Source organism: Berghia stephanieae, chromosome 2 (assembly GCF_034508935.2).
Source record: "Berghia stephanieae isolate SIO BIC M18660-M18661 chromosome 2, UCSD_Bste_1.3, whole genome shotgun sequence".
NCBI lineage: Eukaryota > Metazoa > Mollusca > Gastropoda > Nudibranchia > Aeolidiidae > Berghia > Berghia stephanieae.
Genome location: NC_088361.1, coordinates 80,479,758 through 80,492,257, shown reverse-complemented (window position 1 = coordinate 80,492,257; position 12,500 = coordinate 80,479,758). Strand labels below are relative to the sequence as shown.

The window sequence follows — 12,500 nt, the reverse complement described above, 5'->3', positions numbered from 1 at the left end:
TAGTGTGGAGCCGGGATGGCCGAAGTCATTAGGGCGCTATCGTCGATATCAGGGCGGGTCGTTCAATGCGCTCTCTTATAAGCTCGACATCCGGGATGGTCTAGTGCCTCAAGCATCCCCACCAACGTCAAGGGGTGTGCTAAAGGCGAATTAACCATCACTGCAGATTTTATCCAATTACAAGGTGACTTTCTTCATTAAATAACAGTGCATAACAGAGAGATAATTTACAAGGGAATATGTTTGTTGTTTTTAAAGGTTTCACAGCGCTTGCATCACATAAAGGTCTTATCAGCGTCAAAAAAATATCATATCCCAAATTTAACTACACATTTGACTGTTTCCCTCTCAGCCAGGGCCAGGATAAAACCAAGTAATCTCATTCCAAGACCAAGACAGAATGCAAGTTAGAAAACAGATATAGGGGGATAGAAGACGTAGTATGTACCTCCCTGCCCACTCTGGGAGGTCTGGAATGATCAAAAGAAGATCCAAGTTCATACATCCTTGCATTTAGTCCTTCACGGACAATGCCATGGAATCTCCAACGAGATGGATACACAGGTGGTTACATAAGATGTGATGTATTATATTCAAGAACCAAGCAGAAGCACCCGTAACACTTATAATGCAAAGATTTACGAGCTCACAAATATAAGCAGCGGTACGGTCTTTGCTTCCTACCCGAAAGGTACCGAGTTAGATCACCGCCGCTGCGCTGTGTGGCCTTGAGCAAGCCACCTCGCCTTAGCTCAATTTGCGGCTGACGTCTGGGTTATTCCAGTCTTCCCTTGGAATAGACCCTAGAGACAAATTTCCCCTATGGGATGAATAAAGGGAATTTTTATATTTTAATCTCTAACAAAAAAAGATAAATCTACCCGACTCCCTTCTATTCAGGCAAAGATTCCAGGTAGGGCCCAGATTTATAAAAATGGTCCCATTCCATAACAAGCCCACAAAGCCATATGGAAGTGAAGGGACAAACGATGTAGAGGGAGATAATGTTTTTGTTTGTTTTGTTTTTAAGGGTTTTACGGCGCTCGCAACACATTTAGGTCATATCAGCGCCAGTAAAAAGGAAGAAAATGAGATAGTAAACTGTTCTAGAAAAAAAATTAAAGAACCCAAGAAAAAGTGAAACATAGGGGAATTGGTTCAAATATGGAACATGTGTAGATTCCAAGAGCACACCACCATCAGTGTACCTAGTTTGAGATCACCCAAATATCTCATCCTCACACAAACACAGGACCTTACTAAGAAGAACACACGCAACTATTTACAAATTATATATATGTAAGACAAAAATAATATAGTACATAATGGAGATGATTTAAGACAAAAAAAATCAACTCTTAAAACTCTAACTATACATTTAACTGTTTCCCCTCCCACTTCCCAGCCAGGACCAGGCCAAAACCAAGTAAGCTCATTCCAAGACATAGACAGAAAGCATGTTGTAAAACATATATAGGGGGATAGAAGACACAGTTAGTGCCTCCCTACCCACTATGGGAGGTCAAGAACTTGAAAAAAAAAAACTTGAGCTTTTATATAGCACAATACCTACTAAACATGCTCTTAGCGCTTTACTTAGGATCCCTGACCAACAGCAACATGTAACAAGTAGAACGAGACATGACGCCTGTTAGGCGATAATACTTTTTTTTTCAACAGACAACGCTGTTAACGGCCAGGTACTCATTTTACACCTGAATATGGTGAGAGAATATGAGTAAAGAGCCTCTAAGGACTCAACTATGCACAGGCTCTGCACCCGAAGAGGGAGAGAAGAGATAACAATGCTATGGATTATTGAAGAACCAAAGGGCTGGTGATATATATATATATATATATATATATATATATATATATATATATATATATATAGATAGAGAGAGAGAGAGAGAGAGTGAGAGAGAGAGAGAGAGAGAGAGAGAGAGAGAGAGAGAGAGAGAGAGAGAGAGAGGGGATATAAACAAACACATCCTTTTGGGGAATAATGTAAATCTTTATTTAATCTGGAGTCCTATATCAAGCTTGATACAAATTGCAACCAACCAAAAAATTTTGAGTCAACTCATTTCAATAACAATGGTACAAAAACAATGGGAAATGTTTCTGCTGGGTGATCACGTCTTTCACATTATATGTGATCAACGACAATCAAAATGAAATCCCCCAAATTCCACCCCCTGACTCACCCACAACCTTCTAAAAAAAATATTGTCATCATGGGCAACAATTTTATACATTGAGCATCTCTAATGTTTAATAATTAAGATATGTCACGCTCGTTTCTGAGCTATATTACAGTTATTTTTTAAAGAAAAAAAAAATGAAATTAACAGACCATTTGAGGAATGATAAACAATGCAGTGAAAGGATCCTCTGCCTTTATCATAATAAAGCAAACATTATGAAATAAAAGAAAGAAAGAAAGGTCAGCATGTTACAAGGTATCGCTGAGGTAAAAAAAAAATAAATAATATGTTGCAGCAAACAGTTGTTAATAATGAATTAAAATGGAATGGCACTTGACATTATTATTTTAAGCAGATTGAAGGGACGGAGGGGTGAAAGTGGGATGTGTATCTACTTGAATTTCAAATGTCGGGTAGGCCAACAATTTATTAAAATTATTGCTCATAAGAGAAAACATATTTACGTTGCATCTGAATTTGGAGAGGATGATGGGAAAAGTCTACTAAGAAGAAAAATAAAAAAACAAACCCGTTCATTCTAAATACAAGAGAATAGCATGCTTAAAATCTTAGGCTGGACAAATATTAACAGCCATTTCTGTTCTTGACATCAGTATGACTCTGAATGCAAAGAGAAAAGTTATATTTTTCTTTTCACTTTGTCTGAATATTTTTGCAACCAAGCATGTAAATGAAATATAAATACTACACTATAGATTAAGGGAGCCATCACATGACAAGGTAAAACCAGTTTAAGATTTATATAAGTGAAAACAACAATATGGTAAGAAAACTAACAATAAATACTACAAGCCAACCCTCTGAAAACACATCTCAAAGTTGTTATTATATATATCATATCAGCTGCAGATGTGATGGACGGGGAATAAAAATGCATTACATAGACATTATCATCCTTTCTATCTTTCTTTCTAGAGGGTGTGGCAAATATTACAAGTGAGATAAAATTTTAACTAAATGAGTCATGAAACAAGATTCTATTTGTGAATGTATTATTTTCACATTCAACAACAAACATCATTTCCAATTTGATTTGCAAGTTTAATAAATATACAATGTCAATAAAATGTAATAATATCCTTTTACTCATTGTACAAAAAATAAATAAATGAAAATCATATTTTGACATTCTCATATTACACAGTGGATGGAAGCGAATCATCCTCACTGTAATCATTTGTTCTTCCAAACGAAAAGTGACTTTTAAAATTTGGATAGAAACTAATGACACATACAAAAAACAATAATGTTACTCCTGACAAGATATAATAGAAGTAGCCTTGAGTTAAATCTGACAAGTCCAAAAAAACCAAAACAACCCAGCAAACAAACACACACACACATCTGCATGCACAAACACACACACATAAACACTCGCAAACATCCAATTCAGTCTTAAGTGTGGAGGACAGAGAACAATCACCTTTCTCCTTTCCTGGGGAATTTGTTCTCATTAAGCCTTTTTGCAAGGCGCTGATTGCAGTCAATCTATTTCGCACCGACAACGTTCTTCAATTGTGGGGTGTCGAAGGACTTGGGTCTCTCAATTGGAAGTCCTAAAGCACGGTCCCAAACCAAGGATGCTAAGACACCAAGTGCTCGGGATACGCCAAACATGACAGTATAATAGGTCATCTGATCCAAGCCATAATGCTGTGATAAAACAAATGGGAAATATATAATTCAATAATTTTACACGGGGTACTTTGTAATTTATCTGTAAACAGATACATTAATGAACCTCAGTCTCAATGCATGTTATGTCGGAGTGAAACATTGATTTTGAAGTTGAAATCACAAAAGTTATTTGAATTGATTTGGCCCAATGGAGAGAATGGATTTAGTTTATTATAATTTTATTTATAACCTACTCCAGGCTTGGGGGTCGCGAGAGCTCATTTGTTAGAGCACTCGCTCACATGGAAAGGGACTGTGATCGATTCTGGGTGCCGTCGAGATTTTTTCTGACCCCCCCCCCCCCCTGTCCACCCAGCAGATTGGGTAGCTGGGACTGTTTGATCTGGTGGAAAGTACTTTGCGATAGACTAGGATCCTATCCAAAGGATAGCAAGTAATTGCTATTGTGTTTCACTCTATAGAAACCGGGATAAACTCCGGCTCCATGGGCCGATACATAGATATATATATAATTATTTTTTTTTGGTCCTTCTTTTGCATGTGTTAATTTTTAGCTTAGCCAAATCAATAATCTTATGCATGTGGTCTCTATTCACAATGGATGTATTTTGTTTTCTTATCTAGAGCTATCTATTTACCTCAGCGTTTTAATCTTTATTATATCATCAGTATGTTATTTAGATAAGATTCATTTATAGTTATGCTGCTTCCTTAGGACCTGTAGGCCAAAAGTTTGAATCCTACTGTTGATGGCACACATGTAAATCACAGGAGAAAACTCTATACCCACATTTTCACATCAATTTCAAGTGTAAAATAAATACAGTGATCAGTAACGTTTCATTTCAACTGAGGTCAAATTCTGAGGTAGCCATAGTTTATATGCCATCTCTAAAGATATACAATAGGAAGAAAGAAAGCCCAAAACAATCTAATGATGCTCATAATTGCAACTGGCAGAAGTGAAAAAACAAATTTTCCCAGATCTGGCCACTATTCAATCTTATCAGCGAAAATGGAGGGAAAAAAAGAAAATACTGAAGTCATATAGTTTAAACAAATATTTACAGCCTTCAACATATGTTGTGAATATTAGAAACAAGTTTGAAAAAATAACATACTCTGAGCAAGACTCCACTGTGTGCATCCACATTTGGCCATGGGTTCTGGGCCTTGTCCTGTTCAATAAGGATGTTGGGCACCTTGTATAATTGAGCAACTAGCTTAACAAGGGATCATTTGGCACATGCCTCTTGGTAAATTCTTGCTGGCATGTGTAACAGGGATCTGTCTTGCGAAGGACGGCATGACCACAACCTGGCAGAACCTGAAAATGATTAAAAATTCAACGATCATTGAGTGCTCACAGAAAGAATGTACTGTCATGCAGCGTTTTTCTAAGCACATTGTGTAGTATTAAGTAATTATAATTCCAGTCTATTATCGCTTGATTTAGAAATTTTTAATCAAAAGAAAAGTATAGAAAATAAAAGCAAATTTGAGGGAAAAAATCAATATTTTAATTTAATAGCTCACCTGTCCTCTTTTGAGGGTATTCCAAATAAAGTCCCTCAACTGGTCATCACTGACGACGACTCCTAATGTCTCGTGAACTTTGGTCACCCACATCAAAGATTCCTGCATAAATATTCAGAAATCAGGTTTTATGATGCAAAATAAAATAAAAAATAGAGAGAATGTCCTATGCAACACCGGCTCACATCTAGGTCATATCAGCGCCAGTAAAAAGGAAGAATATTGGATAGTAAAAACATTCCAGATGTACAATTAGAAAGACTTGAGGAAAAGGTAAGACAAAGGGGAGTGGTTCAAATAAGGAACAGGTGTATAGTCCAAGAGCACGCTATAAATGTCTCACACAGACACCAGCACAAGATCCCACTAAGAGGAATACACTCAAATGTTTACAAATCACATGTTAAAATATTTTCCAAATAGAGTGATGATTTACAATGAAAAAAATTTAATCTCCCAAAACTATAACAATACATTTGACTGTTTCCCTCCCAGCCAAGCACTCCAGCCAGGGTCAGGACAAAACTAAGAAAATCATTCAAAGACAAAGACAGAAAGCAATTGGAAAACAGATACAGGAGTATAGAAGACCCACAAGTACCTCCCTGCCCACTATGGGAGGTCGGAAACAACTTAAAGTGATATTTGTTTCACATGATTATGAGGAATATAGGAGATGGCAAGGCTGTGGATCGATGAAGAATCTACCAGTTTAGGGATGGCAAATATTCCCTTGCTTTCAGGGGAATTCTAGCCAACCACCACAGACAGAGGTTCAGCCTGTGCTTCATATGCACTGTATAATCAGACATAATCAGGTGCTCATGATATGGGCTGTTATGACATATTGACATGGCGGTCCATTACTTCATCCACAAGTTGCTAAAGTTGTGATTAATGTAGAAATAAAGAAAGTGCAACTTTGTCAATCTATAGCCATGGTAAGATCAAATAAGAGAATTAGAAATCTTGTTCTGAAAGAAATGATTTCATTCAGTAAATCTGACTGGATCAAATGAAGAAAAATGTTAGCAAATTTGTGTATTAATTAGTGTCAATGTTTCACGCACCTGATTGGCTAAGCCATGGAGAGGACCAGCAAGGCCACACATACCACCAGCAAAAGACAGGTATGGATCTGACAAAGCACTGCCAATGAGATGGACTGTGTGGGCGCTGACATTGCCTCCTTCATGGTCACTGTAAAAAAAAAAAAGGGCAAAAGTATGTACATATGTATATATATATATACTTTATTTTATTTTTTAAAATAAATTCTCTAATAAAAGCTCAAAGCAGGAGGTTCAGTCTGAGACCAAAGTATCTACATAGGAGTGTAATTCTAAAATTGTTCAGTTATTTGCAACCAGGAACACAATTGCACGGAGACGTTGAAACTGATTTTTTTTTTTTGCCAGATCATGATCTTAGGCAATTGCATGCTATTTTGTGGTCTATTAAATTAACGTAATTAACCGGTAAAAGAAACACAGTATCAGAAATTCAATGTTGTTTATGTTATGACTCTAAAAAATGCAATGGAATCTATCAAATCAAAGGTGATTTTATCCTCTTTTTGGTGAAATAGCACAGAAAAATCAGTTATCATACTGTATATGAATTAAAATAGCTAAAAATGAGAATACCCACAATACTGATATAATCTCTGCATTGCAAAACTAAAGTTTGTTAGGACAGTAAAGGACAAAAATCTTGTTCTCTAATGATCAAGACAATTGTATTTATGAATTAACAGGATGTATTGCACACGGCGTCTAAACTGCACTATAAATCTGACCGTTTAGTTTCCCGCTGTTCCGAGCGCCGACGTAACCTCACCCGACAGGTAACCGGGGTCAACAGCGGTCAGCCGATATCAATTCCCAGAACGTAGATTTGACGTGCATTGGGTGATACCAATGGATGATTTCCGTACCAATTAACCTCACGATCTTCGTGACGATGCAATTCCACCCAAAATGCAAAGAATTCTCGCAGACCTACTCTTTCCATCGGTCCAATTTTTATTTCAATATCTCCAGTACTTATTCCACAAGCAGTGATTCAAATTCGCCTATTTTTCTATAACATTTAAATAAAATTACTTGTAATTACCTCAGGATTCTAAAAAAACGTTGCTATAAACTTCAAATTTTTTTGGGTGTGATTCACAAGGCACAAGTTTTACTACGAAATGAGGTAAGTTTCATTTACTCTTCAGTTTTCATTATTTTGTAATGATTATTTTTCCGCGGTAGGTCAGGTAATAATGATATTACCTCTTTAGCCTTGTTCTTAAAACGTATATTTCGCTGCGGTTTTATTGTTAATTATATTTTTATTTTTTATTTTTTTCAATGATGAGTTAATTTGATTTTTAAATTGCATAATTTGAATTATCTTGCTACTGTTTAATTTTAAATGACATTGTGTGTTGGGCCTCAACTTAGCTCAACTGCTTGTTAGAATTTTCCTGCCCCCCCCCTTTCTTTCACCAAATTGGGTGAAGTATTTGGTTTTTCGTTTTCCAAATTTTATGTACGCTGTTATGTATGCATGGATATGAGAAGTAATACAGAGTGTTTTAAAACTCATTTTATTCATTAATTCACTATATCATTGCTTACATCGCTCAGTCAATTTTGAATTTTCTCTTACAGCATGGACCACACAACTGCAAGTCATAACCAAGCAGTGAATTCATTATGTAGGACATGTGGTATGATTTGTTTAACACAGAAATAGAAACGTGCCCGCAAGAAACCATTTAAATGTTCAAATTATTCTAATGACATTCTTTTCGTCTATGGACTGACACGGCATTGGACAAGCAAGGAGCACACTCATAATTTATGTGTAAAAAGTACACATTATAAAGCACATTGAACACACGACTCATTAGCTTCTTTGTATTTTCTCATTGCCAAGACGCTAATAATAAATAAATCAACCTTGAAACGGGTTGCACTTGCATGTTTGATATCGACAGAGTAGAATATAACAACAAACTCCAAAACGCAGGAGAGACTTTCAAATCTCATGCACGAGCCACTCACCCTCAGGGATGGTCCTATTGTCTCTGAATTGGACAGAATACCGCATTACACAACAGGCTAACCACAGCAGGTCATTCATTGGCAACCACTGCCACAGATACTTACAAGAAAAAGTCTACACTTACAATTATCCAACAAACAAAGAACTGCCCCCACGACCCACTCATCATTGACGACGCATGCAGTATTGGATTAATTTTCGACAATATAAACAAGGCCTATAGTCATGTGCACAACTTTATTTCACACACAAAATCGATCAAAGCAGACACAATCCAATATATTCAAAGTGCAATAAAACATTACACGGATACATACAGAAAATATTTTCCAAACAAAATAATCCCAAAACACCTCCTTGAGTACCACTGCATACCACACATCACTCAATATAAGTTTAGACTTAGACTTCTTGGAGAACAAGGCACAGTGAGCTGTCACCAAGCAACAGCAAAATTGGAAAAAAAGAGCATCCGGCATTATCAATGATATGAATAAAATGCGATTTGTCATCAACGCAATGCAGTTAAAGACCAGCCCCAAACTACGCTGACGAGTTTGAATGCTCGTAGCGGATATATTTTTGTTGAGGAAAAATACGTTTTTTGTGAGGAGAAGTATCTACATCTTGTCTTTATAATACATAAAATTCAGACAAATCCATAGCAACGTTTTTTTGTCTCTAATTTTTGAAATGTTGCACCCGCTATATTTTTTGTGTAATTTGTTACCGTTCATTGATAACATATTGAGAAATCTAGTAATACTATGAAAAAATAAAAAACACACAGTAAAAGTAGAAAATATAAACTTTTATACCAAGTAGTGATATTTCAACTCATTCAATATGGGTGTCTAACAGACAATAAAACAAAACATTGTTAAATTGAGTGAAACGACAATCCCCGTTAGGTAAATTCCTCTCGGTGATTGACCGCTCACCGTGACCGGGTCAGCAGGTGTCAGGAACGGGATACCGTCTCAACTAAACTGTTGTCGTTGTGTACGCTGTGTGCAGTTAAGAACAATCACTTGCGATTAACATAGTGACATTTCAATCAATTTTCCTGTCAACAGCCATGAAGAGAAATTCCAAATGTTGGTCAAAACTGGCATACAAAAAGACAACATTAGGTTATTTAAAAAAGAACAAACCTGTGAAGAGTAATTATTTTAAATCATAAGAATGGGAACTTACGCATGAATCGTTAGGTACATCCTCATCAGCTCTGTAAACTTGGGGTCGTTAAAGCCCAACATACTGGCATAATTCCAACTCCAATCCTTGTTGCTGTCAATGGGTTCAGGTGCGGTTCCTTCTTTAAATAGATTACGGTAAATGATAGCAGCAACTGTTGGAAGTTTGGCAATCAGATCCATGCTGTCCTCAAAGCAGAGCTTTTTAAGGGGGGGGGGGGGGGGGGGGGGGGGGCAAATTAGATAAAAAGAGTCACATGAAGGATTTTGAAAGAATCAAAATTACTATTAATAAATTATTATAAAGTTTGATTTAATACTAATGCAAGTGTAAAAATGACTTAATTAAAATAGAATCCAATCAATGCAACGATTATAATCTTTGTTTTATGCAGTCAAATTATTTTATCTAATCAAATAATACCAACATTTTTGCAATTTCATGACTATAAAAAATCCACTGTATCAGGAACATTGCATTTTAAACGTATATAAAAATGCTAATTATTTATGATCACCTTTCCTGGTGTTTCAATAATTGGAAGTTAAAACAATAAACAAGTAAATCACACGAGAAACAAGCTTTATACCAATAGTCGTAATGTAACTATTTTCTTAACCTATTACAAAGTCATTATTTTCATGCTCTATTTAAATATTGTAAGGTGGCTAAGCCAAATCAGTCAGGTACTGCTTGAAGATGGGAGAAAAATATAATATATCAATATATCAACTTATGTAAAATGATATAGATATAACAACAAAATATCACAAACCTACCTCCCAGTATTTAGATTTATGAACACCATCTGCATATCCCTTGGCAAACTTGCTCTCAGAATTCATGGCTGAAACAGCAGCAGAAAACTGAGACATAGGGTGAAGCTTTCCTGGGAAGTTGTTGAGCATCGTGATCACATGGTTGGGGATTTCTGCCCTCTTGTTCCATTCCTAGAAAATATAAGTGCCAAATTGATAAAACGTAGTGCACACCAACGCATAAAAGTTTTAGAGAGCCATATTATATGCTTATACTCTTAACTAATATATAATCATTATGTCAAATATCTGAAACTATGACTGACCTGTTTAGTTGTGGAAAAGATTTTATTTGGTTGGTTTGAACAGTTTACTGTAGCTAATGACATTTTTTCAAGCAACTAGAGAAATGAATTTGAATTTTTTAAAAAGCCAAAATAATATAGTTTTTCAGCACTTGTAATAGTGGATTGGAACCTAAGCTGTAGAGTCAAGAAGGCAACTATATATAAAGTCAGAGTGGAAAATCTAAAAAAAAAAACCCCTCAAAAAACAGCGTATATAGTTAGAATTCCATTCTTAAACATGTATGTACAAGATACATTTAAAAAAAATGTTTTCAGCATTAACACTAATGAAACATGATCGAGATAGTGCATGTTGATAATTGAATATAGAAGTAGAAGATTGTCAATGTTTGACAAGCAATAGAAACACCATATATCTAAATTATTCTCGAGTTTGAGCTATAATAAATGAAATATTTGCTGTCCCTTGAAATGTTGGAGGGACATACCAATGATAGGCCTATTTAACAACTAAGTCTCATCCTGACACCAGTATGGGATAGATCAAAAGGATACACTTAAATGGTTGCCAGAAGACTTCATAGTTACCTTCATAGTTACCACAAGACAGATATCAGCTTATAAAAATAACGAAAGCCATCATTAAAAAATTCAATGAAAATTACATTACATACATACATAGACCTGCCAAACACAATTTGATACAACTAGTGGTCAGATAATATAGCAATTTTAGTTATGAGCATAAAAAAATCATACTCAGCCAGGGTCTCACCAAAATTTAACTAAAGAAGGCATCTCAACTGTCTAAAGTTCAACCCATAATCCCAATGTTTCAGGACAATTCTTAGGACGCTATATACCATCCAGCGCGGAAATCTCGAATAAGCTGGGACCGGGCCTATTTGTTTGAGATTTCCATGTTGAGTATTTTACAAAGGATACGAGGGAGAATAAGAAGGAGGTAAATGTGGGTGGTCTTGATAAAAGTCACATTATAATGATTACTCCCCTTATTGTGAAACGAAGAAATGTAAGGGCACACCATGCAAAAATACTACACCCCTTCTCATGCTTGCAATGCGTCTATCAATGGAAAGTACATATAAAAACAGGCCAGTGAAGAAATCAAAGACTACATTTTGATGAAGCTACTGTAAATCCTTTCTTTCCATAAAGGAAAAGTTAACTTGCTTGAAAGAGCAGCATCAGATGCAAAAATATTGGATATTTATCAACTTATCTTATACATAGGTTCCTTGATATAAAACATCATACTTATATTTACTCTGCAATTAGTCAGAAAAAAGTCTAGTGACTAATCACCTAATTGCCTAAATATAGGGCCCAATATGGCCACAGTAAGGGGATCCATGCCCCCAAAATGACCAGGGTTCAAAGGGTTAAAAACTTGTTGAGCCATACACGATTTAATTTTTTTTCTTGGCTGCCTGAGGCTTTTTGTTTTTGGTCAAAGTCAAAGCGAATCAAAGTCAGAAAAGACAAAGAAAGTCACACAATTCACTACACGATTTCCTCTTCTCTACTAATATTATTAATTCAAATATCAATCAATGTAGCATGAAAATTCGAAGTAAATGAGACATTTTCATATGTTTTTTGTTTTTTGTTTTTAAGGTTTTTACGGCGCTTGCAACACATTTAGGTTATATCAGCGCCAGTAAAAAGAAAGAAAATTGGATAGTAAAAAGTTCTAGAATTACAATTAAATCACCCAAGAGAAAGGAGGACAAAGGGGAACTGGGAACAAATAGGGA

The 12,500-nt window shown here is 35.7% G+C and overlaps 1 protein-coding gene across 1 annotated transcript in view; it reads right to left on the bottom strand.

The window, feature by feature from the left end:
- Positions 1–1,993: 1,993 nt before the first annotated feature.
- The window catches only part of LOC144965621 (citrate synthase, mitochondrial-like), a 21,796-nt gene continuing 11,289 nt past the window's right edge, over positions 1,994–12,500 (bottom strand). Inside the window, 7 exon segments of the mRNA XM_078901164.1 lie at positions 1,994–3,881; positions 4,988–5,091; positions 5,094–5,193; positions 5,403–5,504; positions 6,473–6,602; positions 9,657–9,856; positions 10,436–10,606. Of these exon segments, the coding sequence (XP_078757290.1) occupies positions 3,717–3,881; positions 4,988–5,091; positions 5,094–5,193; positions 5,403–5,504; positions 6,473–6,602; positions 9,657–9,856; positions 10,436–10,606 (972 nt within the window). The 3' untranslated portion in view covers positions 1,994–3,716.